The sequence below is a fragment of the Canis lupus genome, chromosome 18, assembly GCF_011100685.1.
Source record: "Canis lupus familiaris isolate Mischka breed German Shepherd chromosome 18, alternate assembly UU_Cfam_GSD_1.0, whole genome shotgun sequence".
Lineage (NCBI taxonomy): Eukaryota > Metazoa > Chordata > Mammalia > Carnivora > Canidae > Canis > Canis lupus.
Genome location: NC_049239.1, coordinates 52,461,344 through 52,489,037, shown reverse-complemented (window position 1 = coordinate 52,489,037; position 27,694 = coordinate 52,461,344). Strand labels below are relative to the sequence as shown.

General features: G+C 47.2%; 1 protein-coding gene across 3 annotated transcripts; it reads left to right on the top strand.

The window, feature by feature from the left end:
- Nucleotides 1-9: 9 nt before the first annotated feature.
- On the top strand, nucleotides 10-27,694 carry LOC612044 (solute carrier family 22 member 20). 3 transcript variants are annotated; one of them, XM_038563977.1, is made up of 10 exons: nucleotides 10-1,654; nucleotides 1,728-1,831; nucleotides 3,268-3,422; nucleotides 5,241-5,409; nucleotides 5,964-6,087; nucleotides 7,382-7,497; nucleotides 14,253-14,467; nucleotides 16,264-16,372; nucleotides 16,547-16,750; nucleotides 27,282-27,693. In XM_038563977.1, exons 1-10 carry the CDS (start codon nucleotides 1,082-1,084, stop codon nucleotides 27,376-27,378), a joined length of 1,866 nt encoding a protein of 621 aa, XP_038419905.1. In that variant the 5' UTR covers nucleotides 10-1,081; the 3' UTR covers nucleotides 27,379-27,693. The 3 variants fall into 3 exon arrangements, with proteins under 3 accessions (XP_038419905.1, XP_038419904.1, XP_038419906.1); XM_038563976.1 differs by having other exon boundaries at nucleotides 16,551-16,750; nucleotides 27,282-27,692; XM_038563978.1 differs by lacking the exons at nucleotides 16,264-16,372; nucleotides 16,547-16,750 and having other exon boundaries at nucleotides 27,282-27,694.

The following is a 27,694-nucleotide window of genomic DNA, read 5'->3' as shown; positions in this document are numbered from 1 at the left end:
TGCTGGGGTACCTAGGGAAGCTGGGGCCCCAGGTGCAGGGGCAAGGCCATACTGCTGAGGTCCCATGCAACCCTGCAGGTCCTATACACCCTCCTCACAGCCCCAGGGGCCCGCCCCCTGCCCTCCCTGTACACTCCAGCTGAAATCCGAACACCTCCTGAGCACAAACCTGACCCCCCAGGAAGCTCCCAGAACACAGAACCTCTTTCACCTGGACACCTGCAGCTTATGTAAGCAGCTCCAGCCCCCTCTGGGGTCCTGACTTTTCTTACCACAGATAAGAGTAAGTTGAGGTGAAGATAGAGGAGGAGGTAGGACAGTGGGAAGTGGGGGTGACGGGACTAAGCCACACACTAGGGCAGCATCTGCAGGGCAGAGGCTGACAGCGCCTAGGTTAGGGGTGGGGGCTGCCTCAGTGGCTGGGAGCCCCAGGTGGAGCCCCAAGTGGCAGACTTCCTGGACACTGCTCACCACAGGCTGGCGCCGGGCCTGGATCCCCTGTCCTGAGCCTGCATGTTGCCCTTGGGAGTCCTAGACTGGGTCCCGAGCCTGGGCGTCCTGTCAGTAAGGTGAATGCCCATCACTTCCTGGGAGTCTGGGCTGGGTTGTGAGAGGACCAGGTCGGGGCCTGGGAGGGCGGGAGTACTGGGCCCCACCCTCTTAGCTCCCTGTGTGGGGTTTTATTTGATGGAAGGGTCAGAATACTGATCGGGTGGCCCGACCCTCTCACTGACCCCCACGCTGAGGCTGAGTGCCTGGGACAGAGGCAGGGAGACCAGGGGTTCCCCTTAACTGTCCTGCTTGAGCATTTTTAGAGGATTCCACCCCCCACCCGACCCCAGTTTCTCCTGTGCGGCCTCTGACTTTTCAGGGCTTGGGGGATGGGGACTGGGTCCCGTGAGCTGAAGCTAGATCTGGCTCTTGAAGATGCCTCCCAAATGGCCCCCAGAATAAAGGGGAGGGTGATGACAGAGCCACAATTAGTCCTGCTGGAGTGGCTGGGCCTCCAGCTCTGGGCAGCGGCTATGAGGTGGCCCTCGGGGACCCTTAGTTTTCTAACCAGGGAGTCAGATTGAAAAAAATGAGAAAGGTCCTGGAGGGAGGGGGAGCCCTGCAGACATGGGGACATCCGAGGCCTCCTGTGAGGTGTAACTGGACCCCTCCGACCTGCTGGACATGGGGCATCTGTGGTCCTGACCTGGCTCTCTTCCTCCACCTCCCAGGGCCCGTCCTTTACATAAGGCCCCAGCAGGCTGGGCCCTGGGCCAGGCCCCCAGCCATGGCCTTCACAGACCTGCTGGACAATCTGGGTGGTGTGGGTCGCTTCCAGCTCATCTACACAGCCCTGCTGCTGCTGCCTTGCAGCCTGCTGGCCTGTCACAACTTCCTGCAGAACTTCACAGCTGCCGTGCCCCACCACCACTGCCGAGGCCCCACAAACCACACTGCGGCTGCCACCAACACCTCGGGGGCCTGGCTGAGGGCCATCGTGCCCCTGGACCAGCTCGGGGCCCCTGAGCCATGCCGGCGCTTCACAGAGCCTCAGTGGGCCCTCCTGAGCCCCAACACCTCTGCCCATGAGCCGGCCACAGAGGGTTGCAAGGATGGCTGGGTCTACGACCGCAGCGTTTTCCCATCCACCATCGTGATGGAGGTCAGTGGGGGCCAGGGTGGGTGGGGGGCTGCCACCTGAGGCCGAGGCTGGAGTGCCCCTCTCTCCCCTGCAGTGGGATCTGGTATGTGAGGCCCGCCCCCTCCGAGACCTGGCTCAGTCTATCTACATGGCAGGGGTGCTGGTGGGCGCCGCCGTGTTTGGCAGCCTTGCGGACAGGTGAGCCTTCAGGGAGGAGGGCCCAGCCACCTGAGCCTCTCCATTAATTTTACCTTATTGAAGTGTATTTGTATATAGATACTACGTTCCCGTGGTTCAAAATTCCAGAAAGTATAAGAGTCTGCAGGGAAGCGCCCCTTTCCTGCTCCTGCCCCACCATCCAGTAATTTCTAGAGGGCATCCTGGTTTCTGTGCATCTACCAGAGATGTTTTTGCGATTTTGTGGTTTCACATGATCCAAGCCAACAATACATATGTTCTGTCCCACCTTTATTATACAAATGTCGGCATACCCCACATGTGCTTCTGTGCCTGGCTTTTACGTCATGTTAAGGCCTCTGCACGTTCCTTTAGAAAGCTTTCTGGTCCTCCCTACCTCCCTACTGAATTCTACTGCATGGATGACCAGAACGAAGCATGATGGTTCCTCATGACAGGCGGCAGCCCTGCTAGAGAGACACCAGGGAACACAACATAGCACATGGCTCTGATGAGGTCGTCTCCACACCTCCTCTGTCCTCTCTTCTGCCTCCTCCCTTCCTCCATCCTCGACAGCTCCGGGGGGCCTGCCCCAAACCTGGAGGGCAGACTGGCTCCTGTGCAGCATGCCTCAGGCACCTCGTGGGCAGCTCTGTCATGACCCTGGTCACGCTGTGTCACAACACAGCCTGGTCTTCCCAAGTAGGAGCTGTATCTTACCCATAGTGTCACATGTGTTTGTCACCAGCCCCCAGAGCAGGACTGTTACTTAGAGGTGAACGATGCAGGTCTGTGTCAAAGAATGAATGAGTGAACACGTGAGTGTATCATGGGGCATGTGGGGAAGAAATGCTGTCCACTGCCTTCATGGCCTGCTGCCCTCCAGCCACACCAGACCCTCACTTCTGAATGGGGCAGTGGCAAGGCCAGACTGGGATAACCCTGCTGCCCTGAACCCTGACCTTCAACCCCTTTGTGGTGTGACAAGCCCCCGACCCCCCTGACCTCCCCAACACCATCAGTTCAAATGAAGACTTGACCCTGGGGTCCTGTTCCCACTGGCCCCTAAGTCCTGGTGGGTGGCCTTTGTCCAACCAGAAGTTCACTCGGGACCCTCTCACCACCTGCCCTACCTGCCTCTGGACCTTTGCAGAATCCCTGCCTTTGCCCTAGCCCGAAAGATTAGGAGCTGGGTTGGGAGACCAGACATACTCCTAGAGTGAGGGGACAGAGAGAAAAAGTACCTCTTTATGTCTAGTTCTGTTCCACACCTGTTCACGGTGGTTCTCCCTCCCTGACCAACCTCTGCTGTCGATGCCTGGGGCCCAGCGGACACACCTGTTCTGCTAGGAGGGGGTGGCCTGGGGGGCAGCTTCCCCCTGCCCTCCCCCAATGGCCCCCACAAGGGACCTTGCTGCCACCTCCGGAAGCTAACCTGTGCCTGGCACCTGGCTCAGGCTGGGCCGCAAGGGCCCTCTGGTCTGGTCGTACCTGCAGCTGGCAGTTTCAGGGGTCGCCACGGCCTACTTTGGCTCCTTCAGCGCCTACTGCATCTCCCGGTTCCTGATGGGCATGACCTTCTCTGGCATCATTCTCAACTCCCTTTCACTGGGTGAGTCCAGCCAAGCAGGGGCCTTGGTTGGGAGGGTGGCTCACGGAAGGAGGGATGGCACCCTATCAGCAGGCATCATTCCTGTTGCATTGTGATGGGATTCTTACTCAGTAACTTCAGCTCAGGACCCCACCGGGGGTTCTCGGGTGACCTGGGCTCTCAGTCACGGCCCTGGGTTGAGATTTGCCCATCTGTACTCTGAGAGGGTTGGGTTATTTCCTATGTGCAATAGTCAACACTAACCACTTTGTGCGCACCTACTGTATACCATACTTAGTAAGTATCTACTGTATGCCAGGCTCAGGGTGGGGACATAGCAGGGACCTGAGACACAGTGGTCCCCAAGGTTGCTGGCAGCCCCAAGAGTATGTGGTTCCAAAAAAAGGCAGGGCTCACCTGGGCTGCAAAGGTGGTGACTCCTTAGCACCGTGGTGGAGACCTGGCCCCCTGGAAGCCAGGTGGGAATGTCCCCCACTCCCAAAGTGACAGGGTCCGTCCCCACTGAGGCTGGTTTCAGGTAGCTGCAGGTGTCTCTGGCATGGAGCACTGTTAGTATGTTGGAAGGAGATAAATGCTACAGATGAAGCTAAAGCCCAGAAAGAGAATAAGCAAGCAGTGAGTGGGGGGTGTGGAGTGGCCAGGGAAAGTCCTCACTGAGAGTGGTCCGAGCAGAGCTTGCAGGAGGGAGAAAGTATGCCCCACAGCTATCTGGGGGAAGAAGATTCCAGGTAAAGGCCCCAAGGGACCTGTATTTCTAGGGGGCTCAAGAGGAGGGGGTTCTTGTGGCTGGAGCAGAGCAGGGAGGGAAGTGGTGACAGGAGGTCAGGGAGTTGGGGGTCAGATCCTTAGACCCTGTGGCCATGTACAGACTATGCCTTTGACTCTGAGTGAGACAGGAGCCCCTGGAGAAGCCCAAGCTGAGGAGAGGTCTGACCTGATCTGACTTAGTACCTGCCAGGATCCCTGTGGACCCTCCAGTCACCAGCAAGCGGCAGACTGGCTTGGGCCTGGGGGTAGCAGGAAGAGGCAGGAAGGGCTCTGTGGCTTCTGTTGGTAGAAGCAACAGGCTTTGCTGATGGACCAGACACATGGCAGGAGCTGGCGGCTTGTGGAAAAGGAGTGTCCTCATTAATTTGTTACAGTTGCCTTGTGAGAATGTGCATGATTTATTAACCAGTCCTCCATGCGTGGACATTTAGGTTATTTCCAAGTTTTGCTGTTTACAAAAAAAAAAAAAAAAATCATGTTATTAAGAGCCATTATATTTCTTTTCCTACCAACTATTTACCTGTTTTTTTGTGGGTTTTCTTTTCTTTTCTTTTCTTTTCTTTTTTGCCTTTTTGTTGTTTTCCTATCAAAGTGTAAGAACCCTTCCAGTATTAGAGTAACTCATAATTTACCTTTAAATTTGAGTTGCAAATTTTTTGTTTGTTTGCTTATTTTTGCTAACATTATGACTTGACTTATGGTATTTGCTTTTTTTTTTTTTTTAAGCCAGTCAAGGTGTTTGTTTTCATATGCAGACACTCTTATTTTCATAAAGTCAAGTTTGTTGATCTTCCCTTTTATTGCTTCTGGGTTTTGTGGCATTTTTAGAAAAGACTTAACTGACTCTAAGATTGAAAAAAAAATCGCCATGAATTTTTTCTAACATTCTTGTGGTTTTTATTGGTTATATTTAGTTCTTTGGTGCACCTGTGTCTCAGCAGATATCTGGAAAACTTTCAAGTAGCCAGAGTCGCTCTGAAGGGCACAGGTGAATTAGACAACTGTGTGGGCCATGAGCCCCACTGATCCTGTTCCTGATTTTCTCTACAGTCGTGGAGTGGATGCCCACCCAGGGCCGGACCGTGGCGGGGGTCTTGCTGGGGTACTCCTTTACCCTAGGTCAGCTAATCCTGGCCGGAGTGGCATACCTGATCCGCCCCTGGCGGTGGCTGCAGCTTGCCGTCTCCATTCCTTTCCTCATCTTCTTCCTCTATTCTTGGTACGTCCCGGTTAGAGGGGTGAGGGAGGGTGTGCTTGGTGACTGAGCCCCTCCTGTGACAAGTTTGGGCTATGCAGTGACTGGGACCTGCTGGACATGGTGGGGACTGAAAGAGGGTTGATGCTTGTGGGGACCACAGGCTCACAGGGACTGCCCATGACTCTTGGGAAGCTCTGATAAAATCCCTTACATGAGTGTAGGGCTCCAGAACATTCCAGTGGTTTTGCCTCATCAGTTCCTTTGCAACTCACAACAGGAAGGGAACTGAGGCATGGCCCAAGCAGGGCCCATGACTTATTCAAGCCACACACCAGGTCAGAACCAGATTCAAAAGTGGCTCTGTAAGTTTCTAAGTGCCCTTCAGTGTGTCCCTGTCTGATGTTCTCTGCAAAAGGGATGTCCTGCATGTCCTCCAGTCTTCCTGACTCTGTGGGCAGCAGGACAGTTTGCTTTTTTCAGGTTCTGAAAGAAGGGGAATGAAGGTGTACTCGGCTTTGGAGAACAGAGGGAGATCTACTCAACATTGCCGTCTTTCATCCTTCTTTTGGTCCCAGGTGGCTGCCAGAGTCATCCCGATGGCTCCTGCTTCATGGCAAGTCCCAGCTAGCTGTGGAGAACCTGCGGAAGGTGGCTGTTATGAATGGGAGAGCGGAGGAAGGAGAAAGGCTGACCAAAGAGGTAGGCAGCATGGGTGGAAGAAAGGAGAGAGACTGTTTTGAATCTGGCTGGTGGCCCTGAGATGCACCAGGACTTAGTAGCTTCCCAGGACTCACCCAGCGTCCAGGTGAAGGGGGGGAGTAAACAGAGAGGGAAGAGTTCCAGTGAAGCAAAAATGTTTAGCCTTTGGGCAGCCCCGGTGGCCCAGCGGTCTAGCGCCGCCTGCAGCCCAGGGTGTGATCCTGGAGACCCTGGATCGAGTCCCACGTCAGGCTCTCTGCATGGAGCCTGCTTCTCCCTCTGCCTGTGTCTCTGCCTCTCATTCTCTCTCTGTGTCTCTATGAATAAATAAATAAACAAAATCTTTAAATTTTTAAAAAATTTTTATTTATTATAGTCACACATAGAGAGAGAGAGAGGCAGAGACACAGGCAGAGGGAGAAGCAGGCTCCATGCACCGGGAGCCCGACGTGGGATTCGATCCCGGGTCTCCAGGATCGCGCCCTGGGCCAAAGGCAGGCGCTAAACTGCTGCGCCACCCAGGGTTCCCTAAATAAAATCTTAAAAAAAAAAAAATGTTTAGCCATTGAATGGTAATGTGATCTGAGGTAAATAACCACTTTGGTTATCAGTCTATCCATCTATGCAATGGGGAAATAACCCCATTCACATTGACACCTAGCTGAAATTTAAATAAGTAGTAAAATAAAATGAAATGAAAATATTAAAATAGAAGTCATAACATGAAATGATCAAAGAATCAATAATAAAAGTACCATTTATTATAAATACTGTCATAAGACAATTACCATTTATAAGATAGTTACCATTTATTATAAAGAGGTATGATTCTCCAGCCCCCTGCTAGGCACTCTGCTGGGGCTTTAGGTACATAATCTGATTTAACTTGCTACTTTTGCGGATGAGGAAACTGAAGTTTGAATGTTTTGGGTCATTTTCCTAAGAACACACAGTGGGAAGTAGCAGAACCAGTCAGAACCCCTGCCCTTAACCACTGCCCAAGCCAATCTCAGAGTCTCCACCCGGAGTGAGGCATAAGGGTCTCTCTAGAACCACAGCCTGATCAGCAGGCAGCTCAGGAGCCTTGGGACTCACACTGGAGCCTCTTCTTCATCCCAAAGCTCTGGAAATGACTTGTTGAGAGCCATCAGTCCCGGGATGGAGAAGAGACTAGAACCAGCTATCTTGCCGGGGACCTCAACCTTGACCTTCCTCTCCACAGACGAAGGGACTCCTGACAGGAAAATAGGGTCCCAGATCCTTCCCATCTGCTGATCAAACTTTCCTTGCCCAGGTGGTGAGTTCCTACATCCAGAGTGAGATTGCAAGTGTCCGCACCTCCAACTCCATCTTGGACCTCTTCCGAACCCCGGCCATCCGAAAGGTCACCTTCTGTCTCATGGTGGTCTGGTAGGTGATGTGCTCAAGCCCAAGTCTTTGACCTGAGGCAGAGACTCACTCGCCTTTTATCCCTACTTCCAAACTGTTCTCGAATAGTCTTTTTTTTTTTTTTTTTCGAATAGTCTTAATGCAATGAGCAGGTGAACCTTGTGAATTCAAACTTGTCCCTACCCTTCTCTAGGGTCCTGAGATGTGGTCATAGGCACTGAGATGTGGTCATAGATGAGACATCTGTGCTGACCTAGGGACCCTACATCTGGACAGTGGATCTCACCTTGGTGGGGGGTGGGGCACCCATTGGAAATCACCCATGCAGCTTTTCCAAAATGCACCTTGTCTCACCCTGAAAGGCCCTTGGGGGCTCTCCAAGAGATTCTGGGAAGTGTCCTCCTCTAGAAGAATACTCGTTGGTCCAGGGGGCACACAGGGAAACAATAATGTCTATGAGGTATGACAAGTGTCCTTATAGCAGCTCTCCTGGTTGAAGCTGCTGAGAGCTCCATGCAGAAGATGGCATTTAAGTGGATTTTACAAAAATGGTTGTGGAATTTGCCAGGTGACCAGGAAGGAAGTCCCAGCAGCTACATCGATAAACATGAAGTGTAAAAAGGATAAAACCACAAACACAATCCACTCACATTAGCACAGACTGGAAGCTGGCAGATCCTAAGATAAGGATCTGATTTTAAAAAGGCTGGGGATCATTTCAATTTCACTTCCCAGGATATGATATCCTGGACATGTAAATAATAAGGGTTGATATTTGTGAAGTAGTGAACACAGGCCATGAATGATCTGTTCTCTGGAGGAGCTCCAGCACTCTTGATTAGTGGTTACTAGCTGGGCTGTGGTAAACCAGACTACCTAAGTGACCTTGAGCAAGTCAGTCAGCCTCCTGGTGCCCCAATTTCCTGCTTATATACCTACCCCGAAGGTCTTTTTGAGGGCTAAACATTTAGACATGTAACCCCCTGACATGGCCAGGGTAAGTGCTTGGGTAGAGTCTAAGCTATGATTTAGGTTGGGGCTGTGTCCCCTAGACACTAGAAATGTGGGATTGTCCACCACTCTGGACCTTTAGAGGGCTTCTGCCCTGACACTATTGCCCATGGGGCAATTCTGGCCCTCGGCACCCAGAATGCTCCTCAGAATCCAAGTCAGGGAAGTGATACTCTACTGCCAGCACTCTGTGGGCCCACAAGACCCTCTCTTCACTGTCCTCTTCCCACTGGGAAGAAATATCATGAATTAAAAATTCCAGGGTTGAAAGTCCCCTCTTGGATCCTTCTGGAAAGAATAAGCTAAGGCCCATTTCTGTTAAAAGAAAGTAATTTGGGCAGCTAGTGACTCGGTCACCCAGATGGGGTTTCTGCTGGCAGGTGGGGACCTTTGAAAGGAAGAGGAAGTGTGAGGAACTGTTTGACTTTCACAAACTTCTGTTGTAAATGCCTTCCATTAACTTGGATTTCTTTTTCTCCTCTGGCTTTTTTCCTAAACTACAAAAGCACTGCATACTCATTGAAAAAAATTGTTTTTTTTTTTTCAAACAATCCAGAAACATAAAGTCAGTATACTGTATTGATTATGAGGCAGGACTCAACTGTATCTCAATTTAAAAAACAAGACAAGGTTAAGCGTCTGCCATCAGCTCAGGTCATGATCTGAGAGTCCTGGGATCGAGTCCTGAGTTGGGCTCTCTATTCTATGGGACTCTGCTTCTCCCTTTCCCTCTGCCTGCCACTCCCCCTGCTTGTGTTCTCTTTCTCTCTCTGTCAAATAAATAAATAAAATATTTAAAAATAAATTAAAATATACAAATAAAAAACAAGATAAAAAACAAAAGGCAGGACTCTGGAACCTGACTGCTTGGATTAGAATCTCAGCTCTGCCACAACTCTGTGTGATTTTTTATTTATTTATTTATTTTTTAACTCTGTGTGATCTTGGGCAAGTTCCTTAATCTCTCTGTATCTCAGTTTCCCCATCTGTACCATTGATATTATAATAGTGCCTACCACAAAAGGTGGTTGTGAAGATTAGAAGCAATAATGTATGTGAAGCCAACACTTAGTAAACTCAGTACTGACATTTGATAAGCAGATGTGCACCTGTTATCACTGTATGAGAGGAATGTGATGCTTCTCCCCCCTCTCTGCTCTCCCTCCCATCCACAGCAGCAAGCCCCACCATACACATCTGTATCCTTCTAGACCTTTGTACACACAAGACATGCACATATATTATAAAAATGGGCTAATACCATACATACATATCTGCTACTTGCTTCTGATAACTTAATCATATCTGTAAATATCTTTACAGTGCTACATGAATCCAGCTCATGAAGTAGGTCAGAATTCTAGGCATAATATGGTTGAGTTCTCAGCTCAGGGGTTCTTACAATCCTTATTCTTTTTTTTTTTTATTTTAAGATTTTATTTTTACTTTTTTATTTAAGAGAGAGAGAGAGAGAGAGCATGAGTGGGGCAGGGGGAAGGGCAGAGGGAGAGAGAGAAGCCGTATTCAGCAAGGAGCCCGACACGGGGCTCAGTCCCAGGAACCTGAGATCATGACTTAAGTGGAAGGCAGACACTTAACCTACTGAGCCACCCAGCCACCCCCACAGTGTTTTTCTAATGCCACAGATTATTTTAACCTATTTTTGAACTTTGTTTAAATGTAATCACACAGTGTACACTCTTTTGCAACTAGTTTCACTTGTCCAATATCATGTTTGTTAGGTGTATCCAGGTTGCAGCATATAATTTAGTTCTTCTTATTGTGTTGCCTTCCATTGTATGAATACACTCCTTGTGGAAGGCAGAATAATGACCTCCCTCCAAGATGTCTAATCTAACTTATCTTTTTCTTTTTTTAAGGATTTTATTTATTTATTTATTTATTTGACAGAGAGAGAGAGAGAGAGAGAAAGCAAGCACAAGCGCGGGGGAGACGGGGAGGTGGAGAGAAGTAGAAGAAGCAGACTCCCCACTGAACAGGGAGCCTGATACAGAACTTGATTCCAGGACCCCGAGATCATGACCTGAGCCAAAGGCAGGCACTTAACCAACTGAGCTACCCAGGAGCCCCTAATCTAATTTTTCAAACTTTCTGTGAATATAAATTTATTCCAAATGTAAAAAAAAAAAATATCCAACCTAAATTATACCCAGAATAAATATGTGTGTGTGTGTGTGTGTGTGTGTACACACAGTATCAATGAATGCTATTGATCCCTGTCTTAATCCCAGGAGCCTGAGGATGTTCCCTTACGTGATATGAGATAACAGAATGTATGTATATATATATATGGCTTTCTGCCCCCAGTTTCTGACACAGAACTCCTAAAACCCTCACAATCTCCTAAATGATAAAATTACTAGGAGGCAAGTAAGAATTTTGTCTTTGTCCTGGGAGCCTCGTCTTCCTGTTCATGTCACAGCCCCATGTGACCCAGTCAGGATCTTTCTAGAGTCATCATCTTTGATGGTGCAGGATGTGGTGGTTGCATGAGCCACGAGAAGAAAAATATCATTTTGGGTTATTGGAGACTATATTGGTTTCACATAACAGAACAGGGACCTGATCCTTGGAAAGTCATTCTCTAGATGAAAATAGGGCACATGGTAAAAAGCAAGCTTTTTTGGTTTGAGGTAGAGAGAAATAATAAGCTGCTAGACAGGCTCAGACCAGGACCCCTCCATGAAATGCCAGAAGTCTTTCTGAAGTGCTGAGGAGCAGTGGGGTGGCTTTGCAGTGGACCTCTGGGCAGGGGTTGGGGAGGAGGGGGATAGAAATTGAAAGTCCAGGGCTTTTCTGTGGGAGTCTCTGTCCTCATCTGAGCCTTGCCTCACTGCCTTGGGGTTTGGGTTCCTCCACCTCCTGCCAAAACTGCACCAGAAAGAAGGCTGGAGGTTCTTGTAGAATTTAGTAGGCAGGGAGTCCCACCGTTCATTCAAGAGACATCAGGGCAGGGAAACATGAAAGATGGTTTTGTTGTGTTTCAAGGATACAACAAAGTCTTTTCCATGATGGGGAGGGGAATAGCGTTTCCTTCCTCGAATGCTTGTCTCCACACCAGACTGGAAGCCCAGAGAAGGCAGGACTTTGGCCATCTCATTCCTGGCCTTATGCCTGGACACAACACAATATTTCCACGCTGTGAAGGAAGAAAGGCAAGAGCATCTACAGTGGGGAGAAGACAGAAGGGGGAAGAACACAGAGAAATACCAGATAGAGGGGGAAAGAGAGAAAGCATGAGGCGCAGGTCAGGGAAGCTGAGCCAAGACGAAGCTTTGAGAAGGGAATGGTCAATGGAGAACATGGAGAGGCAGTCCACGCAATGACTGTGATGTCCAGGCAGGATATGGAGACTGAGGAAGCAGGACTGTCTTTCCAAGGTCAGATTATCTACTCTAACTAAGTCCCAACCAAATAAAGCTGACATCACACTGCCTTCCCTGCAGTGTGAAGGGCTACAGGATGTTTTGTCTGGGTGACTTTGTCTTCCAGGGGGTTCAAAATACTATGTGGGGAGCCTTGCCTCTCTTCTCCACCTGGGAGGAGCCAAAATCAGACCTGAATTTCCCTTGGGCCCCCTCAGATCTGCCTAGGGCCAACAAGAATGATGATGCATCTTGTCTTTCTCTCCATCTCCCTTGACTCGCAAAGCTGAGGGTAGGTGGGAGGGATGGTAGGCGTTTCTCAGTAGGTGCTAAGGGGGCAGATGCTTGGAGAAAGCCCACTGCCAAATTCTGTTTTTCCACACACACACCCCCAATATACTTTCAGGGAAACAGAACCAGGTCGACCCACCGGGACTCACGGGGGCCAATCCCATGCTTTTATTATTAAGTGGGGTAAAATACACATAGCATAAAGTTTTGCCATGCTAAGTGTGTTCCATTGCTGTGCAAACCATCCTCCAGGACTCTTTTTTACTTTGCAAAACTGGAACTCTGTTTTTTTTTTTTAAAGATTTTTTTTTTTAAAGATAAATCTTTAAATCCAGGGATCCCCTGGAACTCTGTTTTTAACCCACTAAACCACAACTCATTCTCCCTCCACCCAGCCCTTGTGGCAACTACTGTTCTCCTTTCTGTCCCTATAATTCTAACTACTTTAGGGACCTCGTATAAGTAGCATCATGCAGTATTTTTCTCTTTGTGACTGGCTTCTTTCTTTTTTTTTTTTTTCTTAAGATTTATTTATTTGATAGAGAGAGTGCACAAACAGGGAGAGTGGCAGAGGGAAAGGGAGAAGAAGGGTCTCCGCTAAGCAAGGAGCCCGATGCGGGGCTCAATCCCAGGACTCTGAGATTATGACCTAAGCTGAAGGCAGATGCCCAACTCACTGAGCTACCCAGGCACCCGTGACTGGCTTATTTCAGCTAGTGCACTGTCCTCAGGGCTCTGCACCATGGGAGCACCTGTCAGTATGTCTTCCTTTTGAAGGCTGAGTAATTACCCACCTGCACCACTTGTTGTTCATCCATTCAGGAGTCGGTGGACACTTGGAGTCCTTTCCACTATTGTGAACGATGCAGCTGTGAATATGGATATTCAAACATCTCTTTGAGACATTGCCTTAGGGACATTTTAAATTTCTCAGGGGGGATCCCCGGGTGGCTCAGCGGTTTCACGCTGGCCTTCGGCCCAGGGTGCGATCCTGGAGTCCAGGGATCGAGTCCCACGTCAGGCTCCTGGCATGGAGCCTGTTTCTCCCTCTGTCTGTGTCTCTGCCTCCCTCTCTCTCTCTCTCTCTGTCTATCATAAATAAATAAATAAAAATAAATCTTTAAAAATAAAATAAAATAAATAAATAAATAAATTTCTCAGGGGATGTCTGGGTGGCTCAGTGGTTTAGCGCCTGCCTTTGGCCCAAGGCATGATCCTGGAGTCCCAGGATCGAGTCCTGCATAGAGCCTGCTTCTCCCTTTGCCTGTGTCTCTGCGCCCCCCCCCCCCTCTCTATTATGAATAAATAAAATATTTAAAAATAAATAAATAAATAAATAAATAAATAAATAAATAAATAAATAAATAAATATCTCTGGAGACCGCCCTCCCACCGCCCCCCCCCACTCCTGCTGTGGCAACTCCAGGTCTTTGTCGCCAGATTGACTGTAAACCTCCCTTGGGGGCCAGCCCAGGTGGCTCAGGGGTTTAGCGCCGCCTTCGGCCCAGAGCCTGATCCTGGAGACCTGGGATCGAGTCCCATGTCCGGCTCCCTGCTTGGAGCCTGTTTCTCCCTCTGCCTGTGTCTCTGACTCTCTCTGTGTGTCTCTCATGAATAAATAAATAAAATATTAAAAAAATAAATAAACCTCCCTTGGCAGAAGCAGCCACCTTCAGGGGCAGATTTCTCAGTGAACACTGGGAGACGCATGAGGGTCCTAAGAAGTCTTCTTCGCCTTGTTGGAAGGCTCTCGTTTTCTCCTTCCAGCTCTTAGATGTGACGCTCAGCTCAGCCACTGAAGGCTGGGGGTGGAGGCTGGAGCAGTGCAGACAGGGAAAAACACTCACATTCTGGAACCCACAGACTCGGACACCAGGGAGCAGGTGGTTAAGCTGGAACATGGAGGGAGGAGCCTGGGCTCTAAGACCCAAGTCATAGACTTGGATTTGGTGGGGAGAAAAGGTAACAGGTTAAATTCAGGGGACTTTAGCTCCCTGAAATTGGAGTCCTGTGTCATTCACCCTGCACCCCTGGGTGCAGAACGGTGAACCATGGGCTAGAGCAGGACCATTCTGCTGCCTCTTCCAGGTTCTCCAACTCCATGGCTTACTATGGGCTGGCCATGGACCTGCAGAAGTTTGGACTCAGCGTATACCTGGTACAGGTCCTGTTTGGGGTCATAGACATCCCGGCCATGCTAGTGGCCACCACCACCATGATTTACGTGGGCCGCCGGGCCACTGTGGCCTCCTTCCTCATCCTGGCCGGGCTCATGGTGATCGTGAACATGTTTGTGCCAGAAGGTGAGCCATCTACTTCTGCCATGACCACTTGGGAGTCTCTGGGGTCTGGGGTCTGGTGGGCAATGAATACAGCAAGGGAACCAGGCTGAGGGATATTCTTCTGGATCTGAAAAGGAAGTGAGTGTCAATTAGCAGGGTTTTTAATGAGCATTCAGGGCCATGGTGGAGAATTGGCAAAGGCGAGTCTTTGCCCTTAAAGCATTTACCTCTTGTCAGATTGATGACCTTTGAAAACTCCCAATGCCCAAAGGCTCAAGGCCAATGCCACCAGTGTCAGGGAATGGGACCCAATCCTAAGTATCTAAAGAACAGTCCAGTGATTCCAGCAAGAAGCCAGAGCTGAGTATCGGAGTCCTAGAGCTTGTGTGAAGCCAAGGCCCATGGCCTTAGGCAACTTGTCTGATTTCTTGGTGCTTCATTGCTTTCTTGTAGAGTGGATGGATTATTACTATTGGTACTTTGACATATTTTCTTCCAATCTTTTTTTCCTTCTTGTAGATTTTGTATTTGATATATTATATATATATATGATTATGTGTATATCTTATTTATGTATGTATAATGTATCCCTATTTCACTATATTATAACATAAGTATGCTTCCTCATGTTATTTATTTATCTATCATTATTATTTTTTTTAAGATTTTATTCATTCACTTGAGAGAGAGAGAGAGTATGAGTGCACGAGTGGGTGGAGGGGCAGAAGGAAAGGGAGAAAGACTCCTCACTGAGTGGGAAGCCAGACATAGGGCTCAACCCCAGGATTCTGAGATCTTGACCTGAGCTGAAGTTAGATGCTTAACCAACTGAGCCACCCAGGCACAGTTATTTATTATTATTTTTAAAGTAGGCTCCATGCCCAGCATGGAGTCTAACATGGGACTTGAACTCATGACCCTGAGATCAAGACCTGAGCTGAGACCAAGAGTTGGATGCTTAACCAACTGTGCCACCCAGGCACCCCAATATACTTTTCCATGTTAATATCAATATTTTATTACCTTAGCTTTGTATCAGTATATAATAATTCATCTAGATTGGTGTTTTACAACTCTCGCTGCACATTGGAATCTCCTAGTGATCTTTCAAGAAATACTCAAACTTGAGCCTATGGCTCAGAGACTTTAATAGAGAGGGGGTAGGGCCCAAGTGTGGATGTTTTATAAATCTCCCCTCCTTGTTCCAGTGTGCAGCCAGGGAATGTACCATAATTTCCTTGACCATTGCTTCAATGTTGGGCATGTGCATTGGGGTTTTACTGTTTATAACCACTAGCAGGACAAGGTAATGATAGTAACAGCAAATATTTAATGAGCACTGAGCCCTTTGCATTCATGACATCACAGCAATCTTATGACAACCCTGTAAAGCAGGTGTTGGTATTTCCCTCATTTTACAGTTGAGGACAGGGAAGGAGGCTCAGGGAGGTCAAGTGACAGTAACCGAGGTCACCCAGCTGAGTCAGAGCTGGAATTTGAACCCAGGCCTGACTCCAAAGTTTGTCCTGCCTTGGGAGGGGGTAAAAGGAGGCATAAATCAGAGTAGGGCAGTGCGGGGCACTCTGCGGCCTAGGTGGGAAAGTGAGGTAGTGGAAATCCCAACCCCCTCCTCCCATTGCTGTATTTCCCTCCTCCTTTTTTGGGCTCCAAACCTCAGCCTCTGCCTCGACCCCATACCCCACCACTCCTGAGCAGCCTCTGCCTCCACCCCATACCCACCACTACCCCTCTGCCTCCCTGATCCCCTTTGGGGCTCTGAGCACTCCCTAACCCTGGCTCTGCCTACCCCTCTGCAGATATGCAGACCCTGCGCACAGCCCAGGCTGCACTAGGCAAAGGCTGCCTGGCCAGCTCCTTCATCTGTGTGTACCTGTTCACTGGAGAGCTATACCCCACAGAGATCAGGTGGGTGCACCTGCCCCAACCTGGGAGGCCCTGAAGCTCCGGGTTGACACCTGCTGGGTTTGCTGAAGCTAGATGTCCTCTCCTTTCTCTCTACCCCCCTGACACCCAAGGCCTGGCACTCCCAGCCCTCTAGGCAGTCTGGGCCACAGCCACTGACCAGTCCATACTTTTTAGGCAGATGGGGATGGGCTTTGCCTCAGTCAATGCCCGCTTTGGGGGTCTGGTTGCACCCCTGGTCACCACGCTCGGGGAGTTCAGCACCATCCTGCCGCCCATCGGCTTCGGGGCTACTTCGATCTTGGCCGGACTGGCCGTCTGCTTCCTGGCCGAGACTCGCAATGCACCTCTGGTGGAGACCATTGAGGCCATGGAGAGGAGGTGAGGAACCTCTGGGCATGGTGGGGTAAGGATGGCCAAACAGGCTGCAGGTTCCCATGAAATAACTTGAGGCCATGAGGGTCCTCTGACTGCTGTTATGATGTCATGGGTGGTGAGCGGGAGCCATGCAGGGAAGACCAGCCTCCCCTGCCCACCTTTGTCTAAGAGGCTTCACTTTCAACAGACAGATCCAACAAGGATAGTGAAATAGAACAAAGAATAAACTGTAGACCAGGCACAATGGGAACATGAGTTGAAGTAAAGCCTGGCAGAGGAGTGGGGATGACGGTTTGTGGTGACGAGAGGTACCATATTCCAAAGCAAAGACTGGCCGGTGGGGCTGCCATGGTGACCTTCAAATCTGGCTCAGAGCTTCCTGGCAACAGAAAGGGAGACCCTGTTAATGACTTTTGTTGTCTTATGAGAGAGGTAAAGGGATGATAGTTCTTGGGGAAAGTGAAGCTTTTCTCAGCAATTAGCATTAAAAGAAATTTCTCTCGTGGATCCCCTTAGGGAGGTCACTGAGTAAGCTGACATCCTTTTTTTTTTTTTTTTTTTAAATTTTTTTTAAATATTTATTTATTTATGATAGTCACAGAGAGAGAAAGAGAGAGAGGCAGAGACACAGGCAGAGGGAGAAGCAGGCTCCATGCACTGGGAGCCCGACGTGGGACTCGATCCCGGGTCTCCAGGATCGCGCCCTGGGCCAAAGGCAGGCGCCAAACCCCTGCGCCACCCAGGGATCCCGTAAGCTGACATCCTTGATGAGGTTTCTAAAAGTATCAGGGCAGACGTTCTGCATTTCTCTGCAATAACGGGGTTGGTGAAGGCCCTTGGTTTTGAAGAATGGGGCCTGGGAAGGGAACGGGGCCCAAGTTTATAGCTTTCTCTGTCTAGCTTGACCCCACAGCTGGAGCCATCTGTGCCCAGAGACCTGTGTTTGAAATCCTTAAAATAATCCGCCATAAACATCCTACATCTAATCTGAGCCATGGACGAAGGCTGGACTCACATAGATCAAGGACACATTCTTTGGCGAGTCCTGTCAATTTTGCCTTCAACATATATTAAGAATCTGTCCATCTCCCTCACCCCTGTGACCATCCGCCTTCTGGTCTGGACAGCTGTAAAAGCCTCAGATGTTCCCCTGTTCCTTCCACTTTATTTTTTATATAGCAACTAGTGTGAAAGGCTTGCCATGTAAAGAATTACATCGCTTCTCCTTGCAACCCTTCCCTGGCACCCTTTTACAAAGTTGAAGATAAAATCTCAAATCTTACAAGGCTCCCAGGATCTGACCCCTGCCACCACCAAGGCCACTCTGTCTGGAACATTCCTCCCTTTGCTCTCTGCCTTTTTAATTCCCACTCATGCCAAAGGTGTAGGTCTAAACATCCCAGATATTGGGTAAGCATTTGTCAATAATCCAATCCAGAGCCTGTTTGCAGGTGCTCTGAGATGTTGCCTGAGGGACCCAAATACATAAGAAAACAACTAGAGGTGTGGCTTCCCCTGACATTACTGTAATGGTTTTGGCCTGGGCATTTTTAAAGTCACATTTTGCTTACCCTGGCTATAGAAAAAATCCCAGTATACTACTATATGTTGTTACAGATGTGAAACAATTACATAATGGAGACCATTTACTAAAAATAATTTTATTATATTTTATTTATTTATTGAGACAGAAATAGAGAGAGATCAGGGGAGGGGCAGAGAGAGAGAATCTCAAGCAGACTCCATGGCAAGCAGGGAGCCAGACATGGGGCTTGATCCGACAACGCTGGGATCACAACCTGAGCTGAAATCGAGTCAGACGTTTAACCAACTGAGCCACCCAGGTGCCTCTAAAAATAATTTTATTTTTAAAAATAGTTGAGGACAAGCCATTATTTCTCACAACAATTTGCCGATTGAGTCTGAGCTAGCTGGTCCCGACAGAAGTCCATTCGTCCCAGAGTCTGTGGAGGAGCTTGTACACATTGGAAAACTAACTGATATCTAAAATGCGGGAAGCTCTCTGAAGCTTCACAAATGTTGTGGAGTAGTCCCAGATCTCATATTGTTTTTATCATTTATTTTTTATTTTTTTAAAAAGATTTTATTTATTTATTCACGAGAGATACACAGAGAGAGGCAGAGACATAAGCAGAGGGAGAAGCAGGCTCCCTGCGGGGAGCCCGATGTGGGACTCGATCCCAGGACCCCGGGATCATGACCTGAGCCAAAGGCAGATGCTCAACCACTTAGCCACCCTGGTGCCCCTATCGTTTATTTTTTAAATTATATATGTGTGTGTGTTGAGTATGATCTGGAACACTCTCAAAGTTACACTTTTCATCTGAACTCTGGGAGAGAGAGTTGTTGAGAGATCTTTTCCAAATACCGTGCTGTGTAATTCTTTCAAACAAAGATGTTCTCCTACATAACCCCAATAGAACCATCACAGTTAGAAAGCTAATATTGGTATATGATTTCTATTTAATTCTCAGGGCTCATTCAAGTTCTGCCAGTCTTCCCTATCCCGGCCCCCTTGCCCCACCACCAATGTTCTATAAAGCAAGAGGATCTGGTTCAGAATCACAAGTGGCATTTGGTTGTTGCATTTCTCTCAGGCTGAACTAGGTCCTCGGGTGTTCTCTGGCTCTCTCGACTCCAACACTTATACAGGGTTTTATAATAGGAAGGACAAGCAGGACTCCACGAAGCTCACAAGGCTTTCAGGAGCTGAAGGATACAATACAGTAGGAGGAAGAAAAGGCAGGCAAACAGGTGCACCGCCCAGGGTCCTCTCTGCCCTCGGTTTCGTCTCTCACAGGCTGTGGGCATGAAAGTGAGTTATCTCAAGCTCAGGGAAGCCAAGGCACGAGTCTGCTGAGGGGTTTTTGGTATCCCGTTGGTCACAGCTAATATCAGGTTGTATAACCAGGTAAACCAATTGCAGATCATAAACCCATGATTTTTCAATAAGCAATGTTAGATAAGCTGGGACAGGTTGGCTCCAGAGGGAGAGTCCCCTTTAACAGCACCTTATAAATTACTGGCTAGTACATTTCATCCTTGCTGTGTGTGGTTAATGGTCAGTGTCTTGGTTCCAGGTGTCTTTGAAGATGAACACAGAGCTGGCACAGAGTAGCTGTGAGTTAACAATGACCTTGACTGTTTTGAAGATTACAGACCAGTTAATTCTGTAGATTTTCCCTGCTTTGGGTTTTGCCAATGTTATAGGTTGTAGCTTCTGCATCTCTGGCAGTGCTGTCACAGAAGTGATGCTGAGTCATGCTCATTATATCCCAGCAGGTGGCACACGATTTTGATCTGTCCTCTGATTGGTGATGTTCCTCTTGATCCCTTCTTTTTTTTTTAAGATTTTATTTATTTATTCATAAGAGACAGAGAGAGGAGAGGCAGGGAGACACAGGCAGAGGGAGAAGCAGGCTCCCTGCAAGGAACCCAATGTGGAACTTGATCCTGGGCCCAGGGATCACACCCTGAGCCAAAGGCAGACGCTCAACTGCTGAGCCACCCAGGCGTCCCCCTCTTGATCTCTTAATTAAGGAGGTACCTGCCAGGCTTTTGCACTGTAAAGTTACTCTTTTCCCCTCTGTAATTAACAAGCATTTTGTGCTGAAGTACTTTGAAACTATGTAAACATTCTATTCCTTATCAATCTTTCAATTTATTACGTACATATTTGTATCATTATGGATTTGTAAATCCTTATTCTTTATTATACCCTATTTTGATGCTCAGTTTTCCTAAATTTGGCCAGCATGAACCTTTTGATTTCTGTGTTCTTTTCAAATTCTTTAAGCATGTCCTTGTTTTCTGGCACAACCAGATATTCTAAGCTCATTTCCCCATAGCTGCCTTGGCAACCATTTCTCTGAGCATCCTGGTTCATTTTAGTATAGAATGGTATTTATAAGCCAAGATCCGTGGGGGGCCTGAGGGGCTCAGTTGGTTGGGTCTGCCTCTTGATTTCGGCTCAGGTAATGATCTCAGGGTGGTGAGATTGGTGCCCCGCCTGGGCTTGTGGAGACTCTGCTTGAGATTCTCTGTCCCTCTGCCACTCCCCCTCCTTTTCTCTCTCTCTCTCTCTCTCTCTCTCTCTCTCTCTCTCTCTCTCTCAAATAAATGAATCTTGGGATCCCTGGGTGGCGCAGTGGTTTGGCGCCTGCCTTTGGCCCAGGGCGCGATCCTGGAGACCCGGGATCGAGTCCCACGTCGGGCTCCCGGTGCATGGAGCCTGCTTCTCCCTCTGCCTGTGTCTCTGCCTCTCTCTCTCTCTCTCTCTGTGACTATCATAAAATAAATAAAAATTAAAAAAAAAATTTAAAAAAAAAAAAAAAAAAAAAAAAAAATAAATGAATCTTAAAAAAGCCAAGATCCAGATGTGAGGGGCTCATTATTATGGAGTTTTTCTGCTCTCAAGCCCTCTCAGTGGATAGAAGCAGGGAATATATGAATATACATATAGACACATGGACCCATACATCTTTTTTTTCTATATCTGTAAATCATACTGAAAACCATGAGTCACACCATTACTTCCAACTTTAATCCAACACCACTTACCACCAGGTCTATCTCAGTTTTCTCCCTTTACATATTTAACTCCCTTCTCTGACAATGAGAAATCTGCTTTCCCTTAACCTTAAATATTTGCTTATTTGATCAGTCCCCCAGCATATAACCCTTCCCTCTCCTTCATGGACCCTTCCACACCCTACCTGGGCTCCAAAACCCCACACTGGGTCAACCTTCCATGTGGACACCTACCTTGCTCTGCACCACATAATGGCTTTAAGATCAAATTGTTCAAGAAGAGAAAGGAAGAAAAGTCTTCCATATATTTTTGATGACACAAGTTGTCTCATAAACAGATAAGACCTTGACCCCCTCACTCCTCTAACCTCACACCCCTCTAGATTCATCCTTGAGATTGTAGCAAGTATAATGATGCCAAGAGGTGGACTAGCCATACTCAAAGCCTATTTGCATCTCATATAAACTTTTGCTAAGAAATTTAAACCTGTGACTTATCTTTTTAAAGATTTTATTTGTTTATTTGAGAGAGAGAGAGAGAGAGCATGGATGGCAGGAGGGGCAGAGAGAGAGGCCCAGTTGGGGTGTGTGGGGAGCTTGACCAGGCTTGATCCCAGGACTCTGAGATCATGACCTGAGCTGAACTCAGATGCTTAACCAAATGAGCCACCCAGGCACTCCTAAATGTGACTTATTAAGGAGGACACAGACATGACGCTTTTTTAGTAAACATCTTAGGCAACAAAATCTGCTCTTGGGTAGGCACCAGTAGGAGCAAGTCCAGATGCAGCCCTGCCATGAGTGAGTTGATAAAAATAGCGGACACTGATCGGGGAGTTTTTCCCAGAGTTCTGGAGGCCAAGGATTTTACCTGGTGTTTAATTTAGCCTTTTTGAAATCTTTTTTTTAAATAACATTTTATTTTTTTTAAGATTTATTTATTCATGAGAGAGAGAGAGGCAGAAACACAGGCAGAGGGAGAAGCAGGCTCCATGCCAGGAGCCCGACTCGGGACTCGATCCTGGGACTCCAGGATCGCGCCCTGGGCCAAAGGCAGGTGCTAAACCGCTGAGCCACCCAGGGATCCCCGCCTTTTTGAAATCTAATCTACATATTAAATCATTATTCAATCAATTCCTCCTATAGGTCAGACACAATGCTAAGTGTGGTATGTAGAGTGAATAAGACAGATGTGACCTTTGCCCTCTTGGAAGTTATAGAGTAAGGTGCATCGAGAACAAATACACAAAAATAAATATGTAATTAAGAGAGAATAATTGAGGGACGCCTGGGTGGCTCAGTGGTGATGAGCCTGGGGAGGGGCGGGGGCAGCCCTAGAGACCACTCTGAGAATTTAGGCTCTTACTCAATAGAGAAACCACTGCAGGACTTGGAAGAAGGATCGATGTGGCCTGATTTTTAAAAATCCCTTTCCGTTTCCTTTGCATTAGTAAATCTCAGCCTAAAAGGGGCCTTGGGTCTAGGAATTTAGAGCAGTTGCTCTGGAACACTTTTTCAACCATTTTACATTATCACCCTCCCCCTAACCATACCCCACCCTCCCCAAAACAATTTAATACCACAGATATACTATCTATCTGTTCATATACCATAGCTCTTTGAAAGCCACAAACCATTGTAATATCTCAGATTTTTTTGTCCCCCCTCCCCCAAGAACTAGTTTTTACCCCCTGGAGGCAATATCACCCCGATGAAAAATAAGTACTCTTCAACAATGCTTACCTGTTCCAACAGCCATAGAACCTCTTGAGTTAAGATTTTTAGAACCCCTGAGGGGCTTATAATCAGATACCTTTAATATGCTCCTGCATGATTCCCAGGCGTTCTGGCCCATGGGCTTCTTCAGTAACTTGTCTGAGGTTCTTCTTGACAATTCCCTTCCAACCAAATAGGAGTCAGAAACAACTCAACTTATTCTGGTTTGGTAGGAAACAGTGATGTTGGGGAACGAGAGGCAAGAAATGGCCTCTCTCATGAGTCAGTCAAGTAGTTTTCAATATCTGGACAATAAGAATTCAAGAACTCAGGATGCCTGGGTGGCTCAGTGGTTGAGCGTCTGCCTTCAGCTCAGGGTGTGATCCTGGAGTCCCAGGTTTGAATCCCACATCAGGCTCCTTGCATGGAGCCTGCTTCTCACTCTACCTGTGTCTCTGCCTCTCTCTGTGTGTATCTCTCATGAATAAATAAATAAAATCTTAAAAAAAAAAAAACAACTGAAGAACTCCTCACCCATTTCATGTTTCTCCATTTCTACTCTCCACAAATAATTATGAGTGCTGGTCCCAGGTCTTGGGTGTCAAGGATTAAGATGAGAAGAAAATGGCTCTTTCCAAGGTTCATGTCACCCATCTCCAAGATGGCTGCAAGCCAAGAGGGATTAGCTGTAATGTACCTTTTACCTCTGGTTCCTGGGTTATGTAAAGATATAAGGGAACTTCCTCCATACTTACTTCACAGACTGACAAAAATCCATTTGTTTATAAATTATTTCATTGTAAATTACTCCCATCCTTCATTAATCACAAAACCAAATACTGTATCTCCGGGATGGTCTGTGTGCCTGGTCTGGGGCCAGGTCAACCTCCATGACCAAGTTGAGCTTATGCCCCAGTTTGTTGAAGTAACATAGCAAAGGAATCTCTTTTCTGTAAGAATAGAACATACACAAAGGAGGAAGTGCTGATAGAAAATAAACAGGGGAAAGGTACTCACATCATAATGAAAGAAATGCAAATTAAAACAGGGAAGAGGTAATTTTTAAATAGCCAATAAGGAAAACATTTAAAACACAGTAGTAGTCAATGATGACAGGAAGAAGGAAACTCCTGCAACATTTCTTGAAGTTTCTCTCACTGATCATGAGATGGAAAAATTTTCATATTCTTCTAAGTAGCAATGACATTGCCAGGGCTCTGCCCTAAGGAAATAAGCTGAAATGTGGACAAAGTTTATTTATAAGGATATTCATCACCATGTTTAATATGCCAGGAAAAAATGTAAACTCCAGATCTCCAACAATTTGAACAAAATATGATATGCTGTGCAATTGTAGGAAGTTACATTGACGAAGACTTTCTTCTTTTTAATATTTTATTTATTTATTTGAGAGGGAAAGAGAGAGAGCATGCAAGCATGAGTGGCAGGGAGGGGCAGGAGAAAGAGAAACAGGGCAGCCCAAGTAGTTCAGCAGTTTAGTGCCGCCTTCAGCCCAGGGTGTGATCCTAGAGACCAGGGATCGAGTCCCATATCGGGCTTCCTGCATGGAGCCTGCTTCTCCCTCTGCCTGTGTCTCTGCCTCTCTCTCTCTCTCTCTCTCTCCCTCTCTCTCTCTCTCTCTCTCTCTCTGTGTCTCTCATGAATAAATAAATAAAATCTTTAAAAAAAGAGAGAGGGAGAAACAGACACCCTGCTGAGCAGGGAGCACGATTCAGGACTCCATCCCAGGACCCCTGAGCTGAAGGCAGACATGTAACAGACTGAGCCACCCAGGAGCACTTGATGAAGACTTTTTAAGGGCATGGGGAATGTTTACAATATACTGTTAAATAGTATATTGAAATTAATTATAATATTTTCCTAATTATGTGAAGAAACATTGATTAAGGGACACTTGCCTGGCTCAGTCAGTGGAGCATGCAACTCTTGATCTTGAGGCCATGAGTTCAAGCCCCATGCTGGGTGTGGAGATTACTTAAATAAATAAATAGATAGACAGACAGATAGATAGATTGATAGATAGATGATAGATAGATTGATAGATAGATGATAGATAGATAGATAAATAAATAAATAAAAACTAAAAAAAAAAAAAATAGAGACTCCAAAGAGAGAAACAAATATATTAAAATGGTGACAGTGGTTGCCTCAAAGTATGAGTGACATTTAATTTTTTTCCTGGCTACTTTACATTTTAAAAATTATCTCTGGGGGTGCCTGGCTGGCCCAGTGAGAAGAACATGCAACTCGATCTCAGGGTCCTGAGTTCAAGCTCCACATTAGGTAGGGATTATTTAAATAAATTAAACTTAAAAAGTTTTTTTAATTAAAAAGAAAAATAAATAAAACTTTTAAAATTTTAAACATAAAAATTATCTCCAAATTGTCTATATTGAACAGGCTTTCTTTGGTAACCAAGGGAGAGAAGCACACAAGGAAAGCAATTATAAGAATCCAATTAGATTGTTTCCCAGACACAGGGCAGCTCCTCGGAGGCCTAGAAGCTAGGGAAGGGTCTGGGAAGATGGTAATGCTTCTTAGAGCCTGCCAAGATGGTGGAAAGACCCAGACGAGAGGCAGCAGGGCCTAGACAAAGTTGCAAGGCTCCAATCAATGACCTTCCATCGAGTTCTCCCGCTGGTAGTAGGGACTTAGAGAGGTGAGGGCTGGGGGATGGATTTTCAGCCTTTCAGCAGGAGAGCTGGCACTCCACCAAGGCCAAAGCCCAGGCCATCGGTCAGCTGGGACCTCCTGCCACCCTCTCACCCACAGGGAGCACCAGCTGCATGGCTGAACCCAGCATGTTTTTAGTGCTTATTGTATTATATTTCAGACATTAAAAAAAGGAGACCATGGATTTCAGTTCACAAAACAGGCCACCTCTGGTCTGGTCATCTTTGCTCATACAATAAATTTATGTATTTATTTATTTATTTATTTATTTATTTATTTATTTATTTATTTATTTAAAAGACTTTATTTATTTGAGAGGGTGAGAGAGAGAGCACAAGTAGAGGGAACAGCAGAGGGAGAGGGAGAAGCAGGCCCCTCACTGAGCAGGGGGCCCAAGGAGGGGCTCGATCCCAGGACCCGCAGGATCCTGACCTGAGCTGAAGGCACACACTTAACCCGCCAAGCCACTCAGGTGCCCCCATGTGATGAATTTTTAAAATAGTATTGAGCAAGCCTAACCATTGCAGCAGTTGAATCTGGAGAATGTCTGCCTCTGGGTTTTTAGGAATCATCTTTGGAAGGGATGGGGAATCTATTGGCAGGAGCTGAGGAGAAACAGTTTCCTGTCCCTCAGCCCCCACAGGCAGGCACACAACGGGTAAAGCCAAAATGCTGAATGGACTCAAAGGACATAGTCAGAAAGGCTACAAGGCTTCAAGTGCAAAAAAAGAGAGAAATGGAGGACAAGTGGAACGAACTGTTTCTTTGTGATTATGTGAAGAAATAATCACATGCAAAAATGCCTTAAACCGTTGAACTAAAAGGTTAGAAATAAGAGCTACAAGGTAAGGATAAAAACTCTGATAAAAACATTTGGAACATTGAAAAAGTTCTCAAACTGGAGCCAGCTAAAAGTAGACCAAAGAAATTGGCAAGAGGTGTATGATTAAAAAAGAAAAAAAATGAAGACTAATGCAATTATGCAGAATAAACCATTTTTTGGTCTGCACAAGGATAAAATAAAAGTGAACACAAATCATTTCAAAGATAGAGGGATAAAAATGAAAAAGTCAAAACTGCACCTGGTCCAAGGACAGAGAGCTCCACGGGCAGCCCTCACACTATTTGGAAGGCTATTCTAGATGACTTCCTTGTCACCTCCCCACCCCTGATTCTCCTCCCTGCTCCAGGCTGGCTGATTCTCTACCTGGAGCAGAGGGAGAAGAGCCCTGACAGTGCCAAGTCCCCTGGGCTCTCTGTGGGTGCCCCTGGTCCACAGGAGAACCAGGCCCAGCACCAGCAAGTTCAGCGAGCCTGGTGCCACGATGACCAGCTGGGTGACCTTGGGTGCATGTCTGACCTCGGGTCCTCATTGGAAAGCTTTTGACCTTGCAGTCTTTCCTTGAGGTGCCCCATGAGCACTAGAGGAAGGGCCACCATGGCTTCTACCTTTCTTGGGGGCTTTAGGATGGTAGAGACACACATCGTGAATACTGTGCACATACCACCTGCTTCTCAGCACTTCCTTTCTGCCTTTCTGGCTTGTTTTTCCATTGCCTTTTCATTTCAACAGAGTCAAAGGAGGTCTTTCCAGGAAGGATCCGGAAGAAAAGAGGGAAGAAATTTCTCTCCAGCAGCTGGGAGCTTCTCCCCTCAAAGAAACCATCTAAACTGCCATGAGCATGCTGGCAGCACCTCATCTGATGTCCAGACACCCTGGGGCTTTTCCTGATGGAGGGTGAGATTGGCCAAGGAACATGGTGGCTCTGCCAGCCCATGCCAAAGAGCTGTCCACACACCAGGGCTGTGGTTACTGGTTACCACCAACAGCCAATTGATATCACAAATATGTACAAAGTCAAGAGAAACCATGTCCAGGGACCAAAGGAGGAACTCTTTTTCTTTCCCATCCCTGAATCGGCCCCTTAAAACCTCTGTTCAAAAAAAATAAATAAATAAATAAATAATTTAAATTTAATAAATAAA

Coding starts and splice junctions, on each gene's coding strand:
- LOC612044 (XM_038563976.1), top strand. CDS start 1,082: ATGAGAAAGGTCCTGGAGGGAGGGGGAGCCCTGCAGACATGGGGACAT. Junction 16,373..16,550: donor CTATACCCCACAGAGATCAG/GTGGGTGCACCT, acceptor CTTTTTAGGCAG/ATGGGGATGGGCTTTGCCTC. Junction 16,751..27,281: donor ATTGAGGCCATGGAGAGGAG/GTGAGGAACCTC, acceptor TCATTTCAACAG/AGTCAAAGGAGGTCTTTCCA.